The sequence below is a fragment of the Rana temporaria genome, chromosome 3, assembly GCF_905171775.1.
Source record: "Rana temporaria chromosome 3, aRanTem1.1, whole genome shotgun sequence".
NCBI classification, from domain to species: Eukaryota; Metazoa; Chordata; class Amphibia; order Anura; family Ranidae; genus Rana; species Rana temporaria.
The window spans coordinates 268,700,387-268,724,099 of NC_053491.1; the positions used below are offsets into that span (position 1 = coordinate 268,700,387).

Genomic DNA, 23,713 nt, shown 5'->3' on the forward strand with positions numbered 1-23,713 from the left:
CCGAGAAACCCGGCCGTGTGTACACTTTCGGCTGAGGAAGCTGACGAGGACCTCGGCGAGGAAATAGAGAACATGTTCTCTATTTCCTCGTTGTTCAATGGCAAATTTCGGCTCGCCGAGATCCTCGGCGGCTTCACAAGGAACTCAACGGGCAAAACGATGTGTTTTGCCCGTCAAGTTCCTCGGACGTGTGTACGGGGCCTAAGGATGTGATAATGATTACAGAGCTGCATTAACGTGTGCCTTTTATACAGCCATGAAGTTCAGCTTTAAATTTAAAAGGAAATCAACCAAGTTATTAGAAATTTAATTTTTACTGTAAAAAGTTACTTTGTAAGAAGCTTCTGGAACATTAAAACCACTCAACTACACTTTCTGAAAAAAATAAAAACAAAGCTATATTTCCACAAAGTCCCACCAGTTGACTTAACACATAGTCCCTGCCCTAAACCACGCCCCTCTGATGTGTAGAGGTCGGTGGAGTTGTTAGAAAGGTATAAATAAAACCAATCATGGTGAAACGCATTGGAAGGGTATGGCTTAAGGTGGGGACTATGTTGGAAGCCAAATGCTTTGATTAAACTTCATGGTGGGACTTTATGGAACTGTGGCTTTGTCTTTTGTTTTTGCAATATTTGCCATTGCCAAGCAGGATGAGATTCCAAAGCCAGCACCCAGTGCAGAGGAGGACTGTAGGAATATGCTTGGTGCTTGGATCAGTACAGGTTTTTTTTTCTTTCTGTCTACACACTCATCTGCACTGTTCTAATAAAGGCGATCATAAACAAACTTCACATAAAAACGCAAAAAATTAATTATAGATCAAAAATATTTATAACAAATATCTTTATTTTAATATAGTATATTTAAAAAACATAATATTTCCCATTTATGGATATTAAAATATGGGGCTACAGCCTCAAAAATATTAGTCTAAACAAGCATGTGGGTAAATAATTTAGATAGAAATTTTTACTGTAACGTCTAGATTTATGAAGTGACTAGCAGTAAGTATATTGTTTAAGCTGTGTACAGTAACTCTAACGTCATTGTATTTGAGAAAAAGATATGCCTGTCACACTTTCATAATGTAAACTACAATGCAAAACCAGACTCATTTAGTCTAGACATAGAAAATTCCATGTGGAAAATGCTTGCATAAAGAAATCCTTTTCTTTGTCTCTGTGGACAGCTCAGCTCTTCACAGCCCTCTCTGAATCTATATTATGTCTTTTATACACAGATTTTTATTGATGTACATTTTTCCAAACCAGGGTGTAAAGTTTGACAGCATCCATAACACAATACAATGTATTAGTAATAGACACCATCAACATATAGTTATTTTAGTCTTACATCCCAAATAAATATTTATTCACTTGAGCACATCACGGTTGAAATTCTCCCCATACAATAATATGTAAAACGATTTGAGGAGAAAAATATAACTATATATATATATATATATATATATATATATATATATATATTCAAAAAATATTGGGACACCTGCCTTTACACGCATATGAACTTTAATGGCATCCCAGTCTTGTGAAACGACGGGCCAACTCAATATTGAACCCTATGGACTAAGACTGGTGTCCTGGAAATAGCCGAGTTATTGGCATTCCTGCCAGTGTTCATCATGGCCACGCCAGACTAACTCCCATGCGCATGTGCGCACACAGATGCTCAGCAGTTGCCTGTACACGCCACGACTGTGTGGGTGCACCCCCCGGCCTATTTAAACCTGTCACTGGCACATACAGGTTGCTGGATTGTCATCAGCTTCCTGTGTCTCCTGTGTCTCCTGTATCCTGTGTATCCTGAATCTCTGGCTTGACCCTTGGCTTACGTCTGAACCTGTGACTCTGCTTATCTCCTCGCATCTGACCCCGGCTTGGCTGACTACTCTATTATCTTCTGCTCCTGTGTATGACCCAGCTTGTTCCTGTAAATTCCCTTGGACTGATTCCTATTTATTACCCCTAGCCTGGCTTCAGACTCCGTTCTTGGTTTACCTACAGTACTGCACCAGAACCCTTCCTTGCACGGCTACTGAGTCCACTCTTCCAGCCCACCCCAGCTACCTTCTGCCTCCATGCACCTTTAGGCCCCGCACTCCCTGTCTCATTCCCAGGGGTGCGGTGCACTTAGTCGCAAGGGGCGCCCTCTCAGCAATCCGGCCTCACACCAGAGACTTGACAACTGGGATGCCATTAAAAGTTCACGTGTATGTAATGGCAGGTGTCCATAGTGCATCCATAGTGGGCGCAGGAGCGCCGCCCTCTCTCTCCTGCACCCGTCAATCTCCAATAGATTAATGGTCGTTTATAGCTCCCTCCGGAAATTCGTACAGCAGGGTGAAAATACAGTAGAATTTTGGATAAAAATGTCACCCTATTACAAGAACCAGGCCATTCATGATATAATCATCATGTATTTTTCAAATGAAAGCTGTACATTTAAAAGAATGAAAATTACTTTTGAAATTACTATAACATGTTAAAGCTTAAACTATTTTTTATTCAATGGGTTTAGATCTTCTAAGAGTGTCTCCCTTTAAGCAGCCTTGCATTATTAAAACAAAAGGGATGAATCGTGATAATAAGTATATGTAGCCTTATTTAAGGCTACCTGGTGATCCTGCCACAAAGGTCCTGGTTCAGCTATTTGTTTTTATTGAGGTAAAAAATTGTGTCACCTCCCCACCAACTATAGTCCCCCCTTAGTACAAACCCCCTCCACTAAGTACAGACCCCCTTCCCTCAGTATAGACCCCCCCCCAATAAGTACAGACCCCCCTCCTGCAGCATAGATGTCCCCCTCATTAAAGACCCCTCTCATAAGTATAGACTCACCTCCCTCAGTACAGACCCCTCTTATCAGTACAGACCCCCTCCTCCTGTACAGACCCCTCTCATCAGTACATACCACCCTACCACAGTATAGACACCCCCTCCTCCAGTGCAGACCCATAATTTGCATAATGTACGTACCTCACATCACAGGACATCTTGAGCAGTGTCCCTCCTCCAGTTAGAATGTAAACAGAGAGCAGAGGGAGGCATAAATTAAACTTTCACTTTTTAATACTTGGTTGCAAATCATTTGCACCTAATTACAGCCTGAAGTCTGGAACGCATAGCCATCACCAGATGCTGGGTTTCATCCCTGGTGATGCTCTGCCAGGCCTCTACTGCAACTATCTTCAGTTCCTGCTTGTTCTTGGGGCATTTTCCCTTCAGTTTTGTCTTCTGAAAGTGAAATGCATGCTCAATCAGATACAGGTCAGGTAATTGACTTGGACATTTTACTTCATTCCCTTAAAAAACTCTTTGGTTGCTTTTGCAGTATGCTTCGGCTCATTGTCCATCTACACTGTGAAGCGTCGTCCAATGAGTTCTGAAGCATTTGGCTGAATATGAGCAGATAATATTGCCCAAAACACTTCAGAATTCATCCTGCTGCTTTTGTCAGCAGTCACATCATCAATAAAATACAAGAGAACCAGTTCCATTGGCAGCCATACATGCCCATGCCTTGACACTACCACCACCATGATTCACTGATAAGGTGGTATGCTTTGGATAATGAGCGGAACCTGAAGTGTGTTCTTGATCTGGCCAACTGTTGTGAAGGGTGTTTTCTTCACCAGGGAAATAATTATTCGGTCATCCACCACAGTTGTTTTCAGTGGTCTTCCGGGTCTTTTGGTGTTGCTGAGCTCACCGGTGCGTTCTTTCTTTGTAAGGATGTTCCATACAGTTGATTTGGCCACACCTAATGTTTTTGCTATCTCTCTAATGGGTTTTTTTTGTTTTTTCAGCCCAATGATGGCTTGCTTTACTGATAGTGACAGCTATTTGGATGTCATATTGAGAGTTGACAGCAACAGATTCCAAATGAAAATAGGACACTTGAAATGAACTCTGGACCTTTTATCTGCTCCTTGTAAATAGGATAATGAGGGAATAACACACACCTGTGGAACAGCTGAGCAGCCAATTGTCCCATTACTTTTGGTCCCTTATAAAGTGGGAGGCACATATACAAACTGTTGTAATTCCTACACCATTCACCTGATTTGGATGTAAATACCCTCAAATTAAAGCTGAAAGTCTGCAGTTATAGCACATTTTGTCTGTTTCATTTCAAATCCATTGTGGTGGCATATGGAGCCAAAAAGATTAGAATTGTGTCAATGTCCCAATATTTATGGACCTGACTGTATTTATCATGGCTATAGCCAAAGAATTGATGACCACTACACTGCTATGCTATACAACCAATAATTAACCTCTTTGGTAGCCATCGAAGGACAATAGCTACATTCAAACCGTAATTTATTAATATAGCCTCAGAATAACACTATTAGAGCTAAGTAATTACCACTATAATAAGATCACTACAGCTAAGTAATGGATACCATATTAAAACCACTACAGTCTGGGAATGATAGTCATTACAATCAGAGAATAAATAATACATTTTTACCAAAAAAAATAAAGCCAGATATTGGCCACAAACCTAACTGTTATAACAGTAGTCTGAACATGAACACAACTAGAGCCAGGATTTTACAACCAGTATAACCATGTGACCTAGGGAATAGCCAGATAGTAGATTCAAATTGAAGCAAATAAATTCCACACTTAGAGCGCTACACACATATATTGTTTTCTATCAAACCTGCCTACCTTCTGTTCCAGGGAGAGGGATTAAAGTACTAGTTTCTAGCTTGTGTTGTGTATGACTGCACACTAAACAAGTGCCACCCTTTACAAAAACACAATACCACCAGCAGCTGGCCCTCAGGTCCCACCCATGGAATAGCAGTCAGTTGGGTCTGTGCCCAGTTGCCAGAGAGACTAGCGTAACAGCTGCCGATATCTGTTGTGCACTTGTGTTTTTGTAAATGGTGGTGCACATCTCCAGCATGCCATCATAAACAACACAAACTGCAAAAAGTATGGTCAAGTTCTGGTGATACTGGCAAACATGTGAAAATCATTCTGGACATCTGATCAAACTTTTAGAATATGTTCCTCTGCTTTAAAAAATGTTGATGCTACACACTATGGTGTTTTGCCATATGTTTCAGTGTGCTGCAAAGCATATGTGTTGCCCTAATGCATTTGGGTGCTGTTTAAAATGAATGGCACCAAAACACATTAATGAATGTAATGCTTACATTACAATGTAATGTAACATTTTTCTTTTCCATAAATTGTTTTTATTCACTTGCAATGTACTTCCTAACTTACTAGCTAATTGGGCTTCTTTAGTCCAGGGAGTTAACTCCCTAGCACCCCCTCCTATCCCTCTTCATGCACATAACAGCCCTCTCTACTGGTGTCTTTTTAATCTCTGTACATACCAAAAAAAGGAAGAAAAAGAAGACTTCTAAATACACATAAATACTATATAAAATGTATTGATAAATGAAGCCTGCTTATTAATTTAACTGCCAAGCTGTCAAAATGAAGCCTCGTACACACGACCGAGGAACTCGACGGGCGAAACACATCGTTTTCCTCGTCAAATTCCTTGTTAGGCTGTCGAGGAACTCGACAAGGCAAGTTTCTCCATTCCCGTCGAGGATAAGAAGACATGCTCTCTATTTAGCTCAACGGGATCCTCGACAGTTTCCTCGTCGAAAAATGTACACACGACCGGTTTCCTCGATAAAAAAAAATAAATCCCAGCAAGCTTCTTGCTGGTTTTTGCCGAGAAACTCGGTCGTGTGTACGAGGCCTTATAGTTCATGGAACTTTGGCAGGGAAAGAGTTCCAGTGAATACCATGTATGTACAAGATTTGTCAAAAAGTATATATGGTTGTCCATGGTATTCCCAAAGTGCTAGGATGAACTGGGTTAAGTGTATCTAAAGCCAAAACATTTTTGTAGTTGGATAGAGTGTGTAAGTGTTAAGTTTTTATTGCTGTCTGTGTGCCTGCTGGGGAGATTTATCAGAAATTTGGGGAATTGGACCATTGTTGGAAGGACAAAAAGATATGGAAAATCCAACATTTACAGATCTCACCAGAAAAAGAACAAGATTAGAGGATACAATTTGCGATGGGACGTCTGCTCTGGTGACAACAGTCTGAGGATTTCCTCTCAGTTTGAAGAGATTTCCTCTCACTTCCAGTTGTGACTAAGGATGAGCCGAACAACCCCCGATCCGGTTCACTCCAGAACTTGCGAACAGGCAAAAAATTTGTTCGACCCCCACGCCATATATTTTTAATTTTGTTGCGAGGTTCCCCTTAACCACTTCAGGCCCGGACCATTTGGCTGGCCAAAGACCAGAGCACTTTTTGTGATTTGGCGCTGCATTGCTTTAACTGACAATTGCGCGGTCGTGCGACGTGGCTCCCAAACAAAATTGACATCCTTTTTTCCCCACAAATAGAGCTTTCTTTTGGTGGTATTTGATCACCTCTGTGGTTTTTATTTTTGCGCTATAAACAAAAAAAGAGCGAACATTTTGAAAAAAAAGTAATATTTTTTACTTTTTGCTATAATAAATATTCCCAAAAAATATATAAAAAAACATTTTTTTTCCCTAAGTTTAGGCCGATACGTATTCTTCTACATATTTTATGTTAAAAAAATGCAATAAGCGTTTATTGATTGGTTTGCACAAAAGTTATAGGGGCAGATCAACAAAAGGATTACGCCGGCGTAATTTTAAATTTCCTGCGTCGTACCTTAGTTTTGTATCCACAAAACAATATACAACGGCATCTGGGATCGATCCGACAGGCATACGTCTTAGTACGCCATCGGATCTAAGCTGCAATTTTTCGGCGGCCGCTAGGTGGCGTTCCCTGTCGAAATCAGCGGAGAGTATGCAAATTAGCTAGTTACGGCGATCCACGAACGTACGTCAGCCCGGCGCATTTTTTTACGTTGTTTTCGTTCGGCTTTTTCCGGCGTAGTTAAAGCTGCTATATGGTGGCGTACTCAATGTTAAGTATAGCCGTCGTTCCCGTGTACAATTTTGAATTTCTTACGTCGTTTGCGTAAGTCATTCGCGAATAGGAATTTGCGTAGAATGACGTCACCGTCGTAAGCATTGGCTTGTTCCGGTTTAATTTCGAGCATGCGCACTGGGATACCCCCAGGGACGGCGCATGCACAGTTAAAAAAAAATGTTGTTTACGTCGGGTCATGACGTATTTACATAAAACACACCCCCATTACATCCATTTGAATTCCGCGCCCTTACGCCGCAAGAGATACACTACGCCGCCGTAACTTACGGCGCAAATTCATTGAGGATTCAAAAGAAAGAAAGGTAAGTTATAGCAGCGTAGTGTATATTAGATACGCTATGCCCGGTGCACTAATGCGCCGTTGTCTGTGGATCTACCCCATAGTGTCTAAAAAATAGGGATAGTTTTATGGCATTTTTATTAATATATTTTTTTTATTAGTAATGGCAGCAATCAGAGATTTTTATAGTGACTGTGACATTATGGCGGACAAATCGGACACATTTAAACAGCGATCAGTGCTATAAATATGCACTTATTACTGTGTAAAGGTGACTTGCAGTGAAGGGGTTAACCAGGAGGGGGCACTGAAGAGGTTAAGTGTGTCCTAGGAATGTGTTCTAACTGTAGGGGGCTGGGCTATGTGTGTCATGACACTGATCACTGCTCTCGGTTACAGGGAGCTGTGATCAGTGTCCTGTCACTAGGAAGAATGGGGAAATGCTTGTTTACATTAGCATTTCCCCATTCTTCCTCTCCGTGAGATGATCACGGGTATCCCTGCGCACATTGAGTCTGCGGGACCCGCAGTCACACTCACAGAGCTCACGATAGAACTGAAGGGCCTGGTGTTGAATTTAGGGGGACCCCCACACATTTTTTTTTTAATTTTGGTTCAGGGTTCCCCTTAATATTCATACCAGACCAAAAAGTCCTGGTAATGGACTAGGGGAAACCCACAGCGTTTTTTTTTTAGGACTTTTATCTGCATTGCCAGGATCTGACAATTGATTAAAGCCACAAGCAGTTTTAAATTACTTTTTGCCTTTAAAAATGTAATTTTGCTGCAGGGACTGTTCTAAACACAGGGAGAATGTGCCACTTTACAGACATACTATCGACACCCCCCAGGTATGAAATTTAAAGAATATTTAACTTTTATTGTTTCACTTTAAGCATTATTAAAATCACTGCTCCCAAAAAAACTGCCATTTTTAAAACTTTTTTTTTGCATTGATATTGATACATGTCCCCTGGGGCAGGAGGATCCAGGTCCCCAAACACTCTAACGTAACATCGGGCTTATTCCTAGTTGTGACTCTGGGACAGGTAGTGAAGGCGATCCTTCTCAAAGTGTCAAAAAGGACTAAAAAAAAAAAAAAATTAATAGGAGTTTTAACCATTCTCTTCTCTATTTGAAACTAAAAATGGGCTTTTGCTGTGCCTTTAAGTTTTTGAACTTACCCCGTTTCCTCCCTTTTAAAATCATGTATCGGTTGTTAATACTGTCATAGGCTTAAAAGCATGCTTGCTAAATGACTCCTTGTTGAAAGTCTGGCTCTGGTCTATCCTTTCTTCATTCATTGCTTACTTCACCTCACAGTTCTACATTTCACACCTCTCTTATATCCCTCTATCCCCAAATTACCTTAACACCATACACAAATTATGTTAGTTTGTCCTGAAAAGTGTGCTAGATATTGAATTCACTCTATTGTATGATTAATCCCTTGGAAACATTTGCCTTAATTATGCTCATATAAGATTTGTGGGTATCTATTTCCTCTATTGTTGGTTTAATTTTACTTCTCTCATGTAAAGGTGACAATACCCCTTTTGTTAATGTTCTTTTATTTTTAAAATTAACATTTAGGTGTGTGGCTATAATTATACAAAAGCTAAGAAGATAATAGAAAACTCTTATATTAAATTTAAAGTAAAACTTTTGTTTTTACTTTGAATAGAGTAAGGGAGAGTTAAAACTCTGGATTTGTTGTGCAATTTGTATCCACTTTGGAAGATTTTACACCACTTTCAGTTCTCTAGACACAGCAGGGATGAAGAGAAACCTCTCAAAACAGAGGAAAATGTCCCATCAGTTAGTTGTAACTAAAAATGGTGTCCCTTTTGAAAGATTTTCACTTTATTTATTAAGCGTGTAGATTTTGCCTCCTTTTATATTCGGTTGACTGTGTTCAATAGAAGAATCTTATGCCCTGTACACACGATCACTTTTTATGATGAAATAAAATGACATTTTTAAAAATGTCATTTAAAATGATGGTGTGTGGGCAAAATGTCATTTTATGTCTTCTGAAAAATGACAAAAAAAAATTCGAACATGCTTGAATTTTTTATGTCACTTTTTAAAATGTCATTTTTTGTGTCATAAAAAATTATCGTGTGTGGGCAAAGATGACGTTTTAAACCCGCACATGCCCAGAAGCAAGTTTTGAGACGGGAGGTAAAACTACCATTCATAATGGAGTAAGCACATTCATCACGCTGTAACAGACAAAAAAGCACGAATTGTCTTTTACTAACAAGTAACCAGCTAAAAGCAGCCTCAAGGCGAATAGAACTTCCCCTTTAAAATGCCGTCACTTTGTTCATCATTTTTCAAAAACGATGGTGTGTGGGCAACATCATTTTTAATGATGAAGTTGGAAAAATTTCATTTTTTTTCATGATAAAAAATGACATTTTTTTTCATCACAAAAAGTGATCGTGTGTACAGGGCATAAGAGAATGTTAATTTCCCCATTCTAGCAATTAAAAAAATGACAATGGATCTAATCCATGCGCTGTTATAGTCAAAGAAAAAAAAAGAGGGTTTATATACATTTTATCCAGTGTTTCTCAAATCCGGTCGTCAACAGGTCATGTTTTCATGTTTTCCATTATTTTGTATAGGTGATTTGATCAGTTTCACTGCCTTAGTAAGTACCACAGCCTTTTTATCTGAGGTAAATTCTTAACCACTTAACCCCCGGACCATATTGCTGCCCAAAGGCCAGAGCACTTTTTGCGATTCGGCAATGCGTCGCTTTAACTGACAATTGCGGGATCGTGCGACGTGGCTCCCAAACAAAATTGGCGTCCTTTTTTCCCCACAAATAGAGCTTTCTTTTGGTGGTATTTGATCACCTCTGCGGTTTTTAGTTTTTGCGCTATAAACAAAAAAAGAGCGACAATTTTGAAAAAAAATTATATTTTTTACTTTTTGCTATATTAAATATCCCCCAAAAGTATATTAAAAAAACATTTTTTTTCCTCAGTTTAGGCCGATACGTGTTCTTCTACATATTTTTCGTAAAAAAAAAATCGCAATAAGGTTTATTGATTGGTTTGAGCAAATGTTATAGCGTTTACAAAATAGGGGGTATTTTTATGGCATTTTTATTAATATTTTTTTTTACTCGTAATGGCGGCGATCAGCGTTTTTTTTTCCGGTACTGCGACATTATGGCGGACACTTCGGACACTTTTGACACATTTTTGGGACCATTTGCATTTTTATAGCGATCAGTGCTATAAAAATGCATTGGATTACTATAAAAATGCCACTGGCAGTGAATGGGTTAACACTAGGGGCGGGGAAGGGGTTAAGTATGTTCCCTGGGTGTGTTCTAACTGTAAGGGGGGTGGCCTCACTAGGGGAAATGACTGATCTTCTGTTCATTAATTGTATGAACAGGGGATTAGCATTTCCCCCCCTGACAGGACCGGGAGCTCCCGGTCCCCGCTCTGTAATGAGCAATCGCGGGTGCCCGGCGGCGATCACCAGGCATGCGCATGCGGGCAGGGGGAGGCCGACGTAGAGCTACGGGCTCTCGCGCAGGGGAGCCGACTTGCCGCCGTAATATGACGGTGGGCAGTCGGCAAGTAGTTAAAACATGACTGGAGTTGAGAAACACTGATTTAATCCTCAAAGCTTTAGTTAACTTTATTGACTGCTGTCAGAGTTATAAACCAAACATCAAAGAACAACTGAGGAGCTTGGTAGGTCTGATGCATGAACTCTACCAATGTAATGCAAGCTGCTTGGAATAAGTTTACATAGAGCAACCTCCATATCAACCTGCACCCAATATAAGAATATTTGGTAGAGTTTTTTTGAGGGGTTATTTGAACATATTGTCTAAGAAACATAACCCACCCAAACAAAAATTTCAGTTCTGACTAGATGTCTGTCAAGCTGCTTATAATTGTCATGGATTCTAGCACCTGCATCTGAGTTCCCAGGTCTGTGAATATATTACAGCCATTACAAAAAGGTCTTATAATCCCATTTACTTTATGGTAAATGGTGCAAGAAAAGTTAGACTTCATAACAAACTTTGGAATTTGGTCTCTACACAACAAGGTCCATCCATAACAGATACACTAACTTTGGGATTACTGATGCTATATACATGTTACCATTGCTCTCCAACTCACTATTACCTGTCTCAGTGGATCCTCTGAAGGCTGGGCTTCATGAATAAATGGTTAACTATAATGACTGACACAAGAAAAAGGTTGTAAACCTAATAAAAAACATGAATGCAGGGCTGGATTCCTGCTTAGCCAAAATAGGCCTTGGAGGCAGAGATGCCAAGGGCTGTACACAGCTACTCACACATGATATTGTTGGCTATCAGTAACACTTTCTGATGTGCAACTAAAGGTTCCTGGCTGCCATCCTCCATGTCAAAGCAATCTGGCTAGCTCCTCATTGTTGCTGTACCTTTAGGCTGGATTCACACCATTGCAATTCGCAATAGCAGGAGATTTTGACCAGCTCTCTATGGAGTCGGTTCACATATCTCCACTGCAGATCCAGTGCTAATTTGCAAAGGAGCCCTGTGCGTCTTTTGGTTCATTTCAGGTCCAAATTCAGCCTAAAATTCGGGCTGAAATCAGACCTGAAACTGTGAACCAGGACGCACCGGAACCCTGCTGGCATGTGGCAAGGGTGTGAACCCATCCTTAGAGTCTGTCCATTTTTGTTGATGGACTTGAATTAGATACAGATCTGATACCTAGTACCAAACTTCTATGATAGACGGGTTATAGTTTGGCCTTTTATTTGTTGGCCATAAGTATACTGATCCAAAAAAAAAAATGTCTCTTTCAACTCCTCTACTCTAAGCCTCGGTGTGCCTTGTGAGGCTATGTCAAAATAAAAGATCCACAAGCCCCATATCATGAAGCAGACCTATGTGCATGAAGTGAGATGAATGGCCCAAGCCAGGACACGCCCCCAACACATTTCACTTTGCCCCTTGGGGCTTTATCATGGGGATTGTGTGTGGCTATGATTATACCAAAGCTAACCAGATAACTGAGAAAGAGTGGTGGAAAATGGCAGATAGTCTGGGAGGGGAGCAATGATTAGAAATTCAGTGCTATTTACATGTAAAGTTGGTTTAGATAATGGAATTCTGCAAAATGATTATATAGTGTTCTGTAATCATTGAGTCTGCCATACTATAGCCCTAGACTAGTTGAACTTTATATATAAATGATTTAAATAAATCTCATTCACAACATCAGACAGCCTTAGAATGAACACGTCATTATGTATGAGTTATTAAACTGAGAAAGGTAACAGCACCACAAGATACCTTTGCATGCCCTGCAAAATGCAAAGTGTGCACCTTGGTGAATTTAAAGCAGAGCGCAACCCAAAAGAGGAAACTCCGCTTATCTGCTTTCTCCCTCCGGTGCCAAATTTGGCACCTTTCGGGGGGAGGGGGGAACGAGTACCTGGTCTTGACAGGTACCTATCCCCACTTCCGGTAGACTTGGCTGTGGCGAGATGCGGCAAGGTCCCCCAAAAGTTCAGCACCCCTCCTGGGCCATTCATAAAGCACAGCCTGTTTTGCGCAGGTGCAGTACAGGCAATGGTAGCGGCAGCACCCGAGAGCTGATGGAAACATTGGCTGGGGTGCCAACATCGCTGGATTCCAGGACAGGTAATTGTCTTAATATTAAACGTCAGCAGCTACAGATACTTTTATTTTTTTCATTGGGGGACTTGACCTCCTCTTTAAGAAAGACACGCACTGTAAATTAAAAAACGTGTGGGGGAGTGATCCAAAACTCTGAAATGGTCGATGTTTGTTTACAGGAAGTATTGGAAACTCCATTACTTACATGTGGAACTCTTTCAGGAATTACATACATGCAAGCCAGATCATTTGTTAAGAGTCAGTAACTACTAGTTTTTCAATTCTGATTACTTAAATATTGTAACAAATAATGTAACACACATTGGAAACTGTATTGATGCCAAAATATAATATGAAAAATATAAGCATCAACATTTCTGATGCTACAACCTGAAACCAATGGACCATGATTATTTTTTGAAACCAAAAGGTACCTTAGACAGACACGTTGTGGTGGCTTCTGTCAGGCAATCATTCCAATTTAACATTTCGATGTGATTATGTATGTAGCTCCCTGGCCCCGGGCTGGCTAAATTTAGTGTATGGCTTTGCTGTAAGCAGCTGAGCTTAAATTAAATTTTTAGGTCTGGCTATTCCCAAACCTAGTGGCTGATTGCTTCTGCCTGTTTTTGGAAGAATGTTTCAGAAATAGTGCGGGATAATCAGTCATTGGATTATGAATACAGTAGTTATCTGTCCTTAGCCAAGCCATGGGAAGCTGATTCAGAAGGTTTGGCTAGGGAGAAGATAAATAGTTGGGAGGATGTGATCAGAGCTCTTTTCCTCTGAGGCCTTTCCTACTGGGAGGGGGAGCATGTGTGTGTCCCATAGATGTTACTGTAGCTAGGTCTCAGCAGGTGTCATGGCTGAGGGCCTGAAGAAAGCTGAACCCAAGGAAACATTGCCTGTGAAAGCTCAGCTAGAAAGATGGGTGCCTTTCACCTGAGACTCCAAATACAGAACTGCTCACAAAGGAAGAGACACCAGAGGTTGCTGCAGCTTAAGGACTTTGATTGCTCAGATAGAGTCTTGGATACAATATAATAACACCCATGCTATCCTTCCATAAGACAAGTAAATTAGCTGCTATCTTAGGAAAAGTTCAAATGTGTGGATATAGTTTATAAACCACCATACAATAGACAGAGCTACACAATTCTTTGATAATTACCAGTGTGTCACATGTAAAGTATATACATACTTTAAAATAAGTAAGTCCACATATATTTCCTAGTGCTCTACTATTAAATAAGTCCACAAACAAATGGTGATCGGTGCTCTTGTATTAATCCACATGTGCTACTAAAGAGGAAATCCCAGTGCATTAGACCACTCCACCACACTCACCAGATTTCAGTTAGCCTCTTGCAACTTACAAGAGACTCAAGATGTGCTTTTTGGTGACCAGATGTACCATGAAAATTGGCCCCATGCTTCAGAACTTTCACTCATGCACCAATAACCAAGATCTGCTTCCCCTTTAAGACCTCTCAACCCTCTGGACTGTACTCCAGGGGATAATTACTTCAAGCTAAATATAGTAAGACAAAAAAACGAAAGCCTCACATAGTGTAAACCATTTTTATAAGAACCCCATACAAAGATAAATGCACTCACAGGGTAAATGTTCAATGCAGTCCCTGAATAATTACACGTCACTGTGCCTTCCAATGTGCGTTCCATACAAGTGGAAATGTCATACTGGAAGTTCCCCCCTATGCATTTTGTCACTACCATGCAATGTCTGCAGAATGTTGCACGCTAGTGATGAAACACGTAGGGTGGGACTTCTGGTATGTAATTTCTGCTTAAATCGAATGCACACGGGAGGGTACAGCAGCTTTCCTGAGTAATTATTTGTAAGGATTGCATTGAATATTTACCCTGTGAGTGCATTCATGTGTGGGGTTCTAAAAAACTGGTTTACACTATGAGAGGCTTTCCTTTCTTCTGTCTTACCATATTTTGATTGGAGTAAGTATCCCCTGGAGCACAGTCTGAAGTCTTAAAGGGGCAAAGGATTACGTTGAGCTCTTGGAAAGAAGATCTTGGCCAATGGTTCATGAGTGAAAGTTTGGAGGTGTGGGGTCTATTTCTATGATACTTCTGGACACCAAAATGCGCATCTGGACTTTCTTGTAAATTACAATGGGTGAAATGAAATCTGTTGAGTGCGGTGCGTGGTGGAGTGGCCTAACACACTGGGATATCCTCTTTATTTGTGCATGTGTCCATTAATACAGTGCATGAGCATGTATCATCATTTGGATGAGGACTTATTTGATATTACAGCACAGAGCACTAAGAAATACACGTGGACTTACTTATTTAGAATCATGTGTATACATGTGACACACTGGTAATTAACAAAAAGGTTTTGTGCTTAGTGCTGTCTTACCCTATTGAATTGTGGTTTATGATAGATAGTGATTTATGATATAGAGTCTCAGACATGCTGGTGGTCCCCTCTTTCTTCAGCATTATTTTTGAAGTTGCTACTAAAGGGACAAATATAGCTGAAACATGATTTTAAGGGAAGCTGTCCCTGAAGATGTGCATTGAGCACCCTACAACCCTAAACCCTGCTTTTTTCTCAAGATCTGCAATCAAATGTAAAAAGACCCATAGATTAAGCTTGACTTTGTCAGTGTGCTTCTAGGACTGGAACCCAGGTTGGCAGCTTCTGAACAGATAAAAAGGATGTTTATATTCCCAGTGGCCATTCCAGTAGTTAGCACTACATGTATTAAAGTCAATGTGTCAGTACAAGATACATCATTTTCAATGGCACTACCACAGATGGTTTGAAGTTTAGGTGATACCATTTATGGCTAGCTGGTGTTATTAAAAATGTAGGTTTGTGGAATGCTTTAGACCCCTTGTTCATGCTTTATATGAGAGGTTTACAAACTGTGGTCCCCGAGGCCAGATGTGGCGCTTTGCTTGCATTTATTCAGTCCTTTGGGTACTTTTCATCCCACTGATACGAGACACTATTCTGCCAACTGAAACCAAAATTGGGGCATAATTCCTGCCACTGACTTCAACAATGGGGCACCATTTCTCCTACTGACACCAACTATAGGGCACTATTCCTCCCCCTAATACCAAAGATGGGGCAATATCTACTCCCACTGATGCCAGAAAATGTTTCTATTCCCACTGGCCACAGTCCAGCCCCTCTAAAGTCTGAAGGACAGTAAATTTGATCATTGTTTAGAAAGTTTGAAGACCCCTGCTTTATACAAATCAAAAAGGGATCTAGTCATCACAAAAGCTTGCAAATGTAGTACTTATTTAAAGTATCACGGCTAACATGGGTACAATATGGTACTACTGCAAAGACATTGCATCCAAATACAAAATCAAAAGTCCCATACAGAAGCAGTTAGTCATGTAACCTAATATTTTAGCATACACATGTATCACTGTTAGCAGGACTGAAAAGCATCAATTTTGCATCACAACCTTCATGTTTTTCATTGGTAAAAAAAATGTTTTGGCAGATTACTCAACTTGCCAAAAGTATTAACTTCAGACAAATCTTTGTATCTGTACTTGGATACCAAAGAACATGAGAATAATAATTCTCTTTGAGCAATGGATTAAGATTTCCCCTACATCTGAACTAATGTTAGGATTATGGTTTGGGAAATGATCCAGTATGCAGTGGGTGGAAAAATATTATACATCATAACTAGGCAGATGTACAGCATATTAATTTGCTATTTCTTTTAGCTTATATGAATAAGTTACCTTTTAAGGTATGAATACTGCTAGTATCATGAACCCTATATAAAGGTCAGATTTGTATCATATTGTATGTAATTCAGCCATTTTCTCACACATGTATAGTTTCACACTATGACCCATAGGGTAGGCATGTTTCCCCCAAGCACTACATCTACAACATGACAGTTAATATCAACATGACAAGGGGATGAAAGTTTTCTGCCTTCACCTGTCATGAAAATACCACTAATGTTTAGTTTTTTAGCAAAAATCAGAACTGTGGCCTCCTTTTAAAATATTTTCTGGAGCAGGTATTTATAAGTATATCTGCACTTACTGTTATCCAAAAATCCCCTTGCATGGTTCCTCAAATTCCTGATGATCTTAACCTCCCTAGCAGTATGATTATGTCAGATATTTGCGTCTCAAATCGGTACATTGTTTTGCATTGAAATTTGACGTTTTATATTGTAGGCCTGTAATTTTTAGGAATAACTCACTTAAATCTGTCCAAACAAGAGTCTAGTGGACCTCCCGGGTATGATAAAGTTTGAAACATGAAATCATAAATTATTATATAATAAATAACTATAAATAATTATAACAAATAATATAATAATAATAATAATAAAAATATAAAATAAATAGATATACGGCTTCCGCAATGTCCGCTAACATCTTCTGTAGGGTGTGTGAAGACAAAAATCCAGATATTACACCCATTTCAACGAGTGGAGAAAAAATCTCAATAAAATAATGTAAACGAATCAAGAACAATGAAATTTGCTTAGTCGCAGAATTGTTTCTGTTGTCACTTTCAGTGTCTGATGACAAATTTCCCCACAAATCACTATCGCTCAATTCTGAAAGTGATTCTAATTTACTATCGCTGTATTCTAGATGGTCAAAAACTGCTTTTGATGTAAAGGGACACTTTTTGGATGTTATGGACATTCTCAAGTTTCCAGGCAGAAAGCACTGTATATATATTATAAAACTGCATGCAGGGCACTGGACAAAGCACTAGGGACAAAAGGGATGTGAAATTATGTGATACAGTTATGTAATCTGTAAGATTACAGTGTACTGTATGTATTATGTTTTTTTTTCACTTTTTGAATTTGGCGCCTCTCGCAGGGACTGGAGCCCGACACAGTAATAGATCGAGCCAAGGACACAGCCCGCACACACAGCAGTGAGACATCACAGGATCCTGGGGACAAGGTAAGTATCTTTGCCCTGATCATGCGATGCAATCCTGGGTGTGGCTCGGGGTTATCTCTTTTGGTAATGAAAATTCACCTTGAGCCACCTTTGGGATTACCGCCAGGGAGGTTAAGTAAAGTCCACCTTTTGCAGCTTCTTAGAATGGTGTGGCAATGATACTTCACTGCCCTTGAATTCAGAGCAGAGTTGTCATTCCCATATAAGCTTGACAATGTTTCAGGGGGCATGGCTATCAGCATTGTCACTGCTGATTCAAAAGACTGTATCTTGTCAATCAGCACGTGACCACACCTAGTCCCACCTATTGCACTCTGGATTGACAGCAATATTTGTTGCTGGAACTCTCCCACTGTGAGCTTTTGAATCTGGGAAAAGGAGCATTTAAGACACATCTGAAGGCTGATTTATTTTCAGTCAAGGTAGGTAAAAGAATATTTTGTTTTCTTTGAAGTTTGTGCATCACATACTAACTGGATGTGGTACTTGTTTAGATTCCATCCAAGAGCTTTTAAGGACGGTTCATGCCAAATGCATCTAAGTTGCCCTGGTGGCTTCTTCCAATGCAGCCCCAATGCATACATAAGGCAAAATGCCTTGTATCTAACGGTGTCACTTGTGACATTTTAATAAAGTTTTGTGAAAAAAGTAAACTGTGCAATGCACTGGGATCAGCGCACCAGCACTGTGTCATACAAAGAGTGATTGTAAACCTTATTTTTTTTTTTTTTAAATAACAAACATATCATACTTAACTTCACTGTGAACCTCATCTTCTGGGGTCCCCCCGGTGGTGCTTGTGGCTCATCCTTGCATCAATAAACCCCCTGGGAGAAGCGCTCTTCCGGGGGGTTACCTTGCGGGCATGCTCGCAAGTCCAGCATTTGCGTGCATAAACACAGAATGACGAACCTGAGCCCCACCCCCCGGCACCCACGTCATTGGATTTGATTGACATCAGCGGGAGCCAATGGCTGCGCTGCTAGCAATCTATCCAATCAAGAACCGAGAAGAGAGGTAGAGAGTGTCTCCGCTGAGGGAACAAACAGGCTCAGGGGAGTAAAACAGGGGGGCTAGGGGGCTGGTCAATTTCAGAAGTTCTTTTAATGCAAAGGATGCATTAAGGTGAAAAAACACGAGAGTTTACAACCCCTTTAAATTAAACATATGCCCTAGAAGTACATAACTATATAAAATACAGTGCTTTGACCTCTCACTCTAATAAATTATATATTCAAAAAATTTCCATCAATGTCAGCTGAATGTGCAAGAAAGGTAACATTCACCATTTTAATCAAGTATGCAGCAAAGAGGCTAAGTGGTTAGCATTTCCAGCTAGGAGCACTAGGCTCATTGGTTCAAATACAAACCACAGCACTACCTAACTGGAGTGTGTTCTCCATGTGCCTTTGTAGGTTTCCTCCCACACTTCAAGACATGCTGGTAAGTGCTAGGGACCTTGGTTTATAAGCTCCTTGAGGGTAGAGACTGATGTGAATGTACAATATATTAAATTGACAGTGCTATTTAAGTACCATAATTAATATGAATGTTACAGTAAACACCTTTTTCCAGGCTAAAACAGCTGTTGCAAAATGTCAGGGAATATATTGCTTCCCCTGGCAATATTAGGTCAATGTACATACTGTAGATATATGCTGATTTCTGACCACCTGAGTAGTGATGGTGAGAACTTATGGTAGTGCCCAGGTATTGCCCTCAGGGAAATTTCCCAGCCTGTTGGAAAATCTCCCTGCATACAAGTCAAATTTGTTTCTATCTTGTGGATTAGAAGTTCCTGGAGCTAGAGCTATAAGAATAACAAATAGGTTTCTTAATAACATTTTAAAGTGCTTTGTGAACATCTGGACAATCTCCACTTAGGCCCTGTTCACACCTGTGCATTTTATGTCCATTTTAAGTACAGTGCATTTAAAAAAGGCCATTCAATGGTAACAAACGTATGTAAACAGCGCCTAAAACACACTGCACAGATGTGAACCAGCCTTTACACATAGTCCTGATAGAGGTAAAACAACATTTCTAAAGAGGGTTTGGGGCTTCCTTAAAATTACTATGGACTTTTATGTGGGAATTTTAGATTTAAAGAGTAAACCTATATATATATATATGTATATATATATATATATATATATATATATATATATATATATATATATATATATATATATATATATATATATATATATATATGTATATATATATTAGTGAAAATGTAAACCACCTGACAATTTCTTATAGCTCTTGAGAACTCTACTGGAGAGATATCTCTGCCTGGGTCTGCATTCTTGTGTCGATTATGAGCGACCCCCACTGTCTCTACTGGAATTTTAACTTGTTTCATATTACACAAAATGCGATAGGAGGCGCTGGAACTCCTAACAATCAAGAAATATGTCATGGAGCTCTCCTTGACCTATAAGAAACGTGGGGCTACTTATAACAAAATTATTACTTCTAGGTAAAGTGACCCTTTAAGAACAGTTTTTATATCGATTTGTTAAACCTTTTTTTTATATTACAGGAAATGCAATAGTAGGTGCTGAAACTCATAAAGGTGGTCTAGGAACACAATTAAGAATTATGTCATGGAGATCTCTCTGACCTAATAGAAACCTGGGGCCACGTATAACAAAATTATTACTTCTAGGTAAAGTGACCCTTTAAAAACAGTTTTTATATCGATTTGTTAAACCCCAAGTGACCCTTAAGTGCCGGTTCACACTACAGCGACTTGGGATCCGACTTGTCAGACCTCAAGTTGCCCCAAGTCGCTGGACAAAAGAAATTCCATTTAAGTGAATGAAAGCTGTCTTAGTGTACACTACTGAAGTCACTCCGACTTCAGAAAAGGTTCCTGTACTATTTCAAGGCGACTTCTAGGCAACTTATACCCATAGATTTCAATGGAAGTTGCCTCCAAAGTCGGATCTCCATCTTAAAGTGGAGGTTCACCCAAAATATTAATTTTTAACATTATATTTAGGCTAATTAAGGGGAGCAGAAACGGGTATTTTTTTTTAAATCAATGCCGTACTTACCGTTGTAGAGATAGATGTTCTCCCGCCGCTTCCGGGTATTGGCTGCGGGACTGGGCGTTCCTATTTGATTGACAGCCTTCCGACCGTCGCATTCAGCGCGTCACGAGTTTCCGAAAGTAGCCAAACGTCAGTGCGCAGGCGCCGTATAGAGCCGCACCAACGTTCGGCTTCTTTCGGCAACTGGTGACGCGCTGTATGCGACCGTCGGAATGCTGTCAATCAAATAGGAACGCCCAGTCCCGAAGTTCATACCCGGAAGCGGCAGGAGAACATATATCTGTAAAACGGTAAGTACGTCATTGATTTAAAAAAAAATACCTGTTTCTGCTCCCCTTAATTAGCCTAAATCTAATGTTAACATTTTTTTTTCGGGTGAACTCCCGCTTTAACTGAAGCAACTTTACAGGAAAATAAAATAGTTTACCCAGCCAAACCCTTCCCTCCCACAGAGCTGATTATTCTGTGATTGGCCACAGCAAAAGTCGCCTGTCCTGGAGGAAACTTCAAGTCACATTGTAAGTTGCTCAAAGTCAGGCTGAAGTCGTGCTGAAGTTACCTCCAAATCGCCTTGCAAAGTCGCGCTGTAAGTCGGGCAAATATGTTTCTTATAGACATTTCAAAGTGATACTTTTAGGTAAAGTGACCCTTTAAGAACAGTTTTTATATCTATTTGTCAAACCTAACAAATACATTTCTTATTAACATTACATAGTGGAATTTTTAAGTATAGTGACCCTTTAAGAACCGTTTTTTTTTTTTTTTGTTATTATTATATGTTATTATTTAAACATTAAATTAAAGAAAAAGGAACCAAATAAGCTACCAACCCAGCAAAATTAACCTTGCCCTTATATTGACTTGATCTGAAAATGCAATAGTGTCTCTCTTGTAAAATATGCAGTTACTTTCATAGTTTATTTCATCTACGGCATACTCCACATAGGTGGTATATTCATATTTACACTCTCACTAAACTTTTATTACTTGCATAGTGTCAGTGGTTTGACTGGCAGTGAAACTTTTAGCATTAGCATGGTGTTTGTGGTTGCTGCACTTCCACAGTTAACATCCAAATTCTCTAACAGCCAACAGTCAGCAAACAGTAGCATTAACCCCCCACAACACAGTCCAGGCTGGCTGGTACACATAAAGTGATAGGACACTACTCATAACTCAGACGCTGCCAATACAAACACTGAAAATCCGACTCTCATATACTTTGTGCATGCAGAAATTACTGTCAGCCAATACATATATTATATAAGAAGACTTACGTTGATTTGCCACATATCTTTCTTTGGTACCACTGTTTGCAGTTTGTGTAGTATTGCTTGTTTGACCCAATGACCTTCTGTACTGCACACACATTAGGGCTAAAGTATAAAAAGTAGGCAGACAATTTATTGTGAATAATAATAATAATAATAATAATAATAATAATAATAATAATAATAATAATAATAATAATAATAATAATAATAATAAAATGATGTATAATATAAAATTAATAAATACAATTTTATAAGAACAATTTGTTCAAAATGATTTCTAATTTCCGAAACATCAGCACATCAGTGAGCACCTCTTAAAATGAACTAACTGTACTGGACATAATTAAGCAAATCGGCAGAGTTTGAAATAATGTTTTATAACTGCTTGCTCATTATGTAGGAGTGCCCTCAAATAACACCAAGAAGTAATAGAGTGGCGAGGGAATGTACATATTGGTTTGTTTGTTATGGAACAGAAACATAAGGTGGAGACACCTATTGTATAAGTTGTAAACTGAAAAATGTATAAATAAAGAGATAATATACAAAAAAAAAAAGAAGTAATAGCGTTTTACTGCAAAGCAATAAAACACTGTAATGCACATATTTATGATATTAAGATACAGACTTTCAAACACTAGCAAGCTTAAAATCAGCATGAAAAAAACAAAACAAAAAAAACACAGAATATAAAATTAAAATGTATTGTTAGAACTTACACTTTGCTAGAAAATCTGAATATTTTCAGAAAAGAAAATAAATAAATAAAAAAAAATGAATAAAAAGGTTCTTACCCATGCGGCCTGCCTCGAATCATGCTGTGCCGCAAGACCTGTTGGTAAGGATACCTGGCTGTAGTTACCAATGTGGCCAGTAACGTAAGAGCCAGGGCAAGCAGCACAATGCGATTCATTCTGAGAGGAGTAAGTGCAGGTTGTGAACTCCCACAGCTCTGAACTAAAAGCCAGGAAACATAAGCTGTGCTGTGTTAAATAGACCGAGAGCTGGAATGGGTGGAGAGAACAAGCTACTGCTGCAATATGAGCTTGACTTTCCAGGCTGACTCTTTGGGGAATATGTAACCTCTTGGCTGCATGTCTGAAAGAGTTTTAGAAATTCAGAAGTTACAATTATTAGGCCTGCCCTGCTCTGCCCGCTGTCATCTCTTTCATGCAAAATGCAGCTATTATTTCTGTCACTAGATCCTACATTGCAATGCATATTTATATCTGGATTCAGATAAGTGGTCAGAATAACATTTGCAAAGAGTTTAGAAGTTTTCCTTTGTCCAGTGTAGAGATTTTTAGACACTGACATTATTGTTTGTATACTGGAGTCAGTGGGTAAGCATTAAGTAAACGATGGGGTAATGCATCACTTAAGAAAACAGCTAATGCTATTTGAGGTAAACAAAACATACAAATAGCCCATGTGAATAATGGCAATGATTCCGGTAACTAAGAGAAAAGTCTAAAAAAATGTTT

At 39.4% G+C, this 23,713-nt stretch overlaps 1 protein-coding gene across 1 annotated transcript in view; it reads right to left on the bottom strand.

Annotated features, from left to right (window-relative positions):
• The window catches only part of TGFBI (transforming growth factor beta induced), a 98,649-nt gene extending 75,383 nt beyond the window's left edge, over positions 1 to 23,266 (bottom strand). The window contains exons 1-2 of the mRNA XM_040344659.1: positions 23,024 to 23,266; positions 22,233 to 22,331 (exon numbers count right to left, since the gene is read on the bottom strand). Of these exons, the coding sequence (XP_040200593.1) occupies positions 22,233 to 22,331; positions 23,024 to 23,142 (218 nt within the window). The 5' untranslated portion in view covers positions 23,143 to 23,266. The remainder of the gene's footprint in view (positions 1 to 22,232; positions 22,332 to 23,023) is intronic.
• Between the last annotated feature and the right edge of the window lie 447 nt (positions 23,267 to 23,713).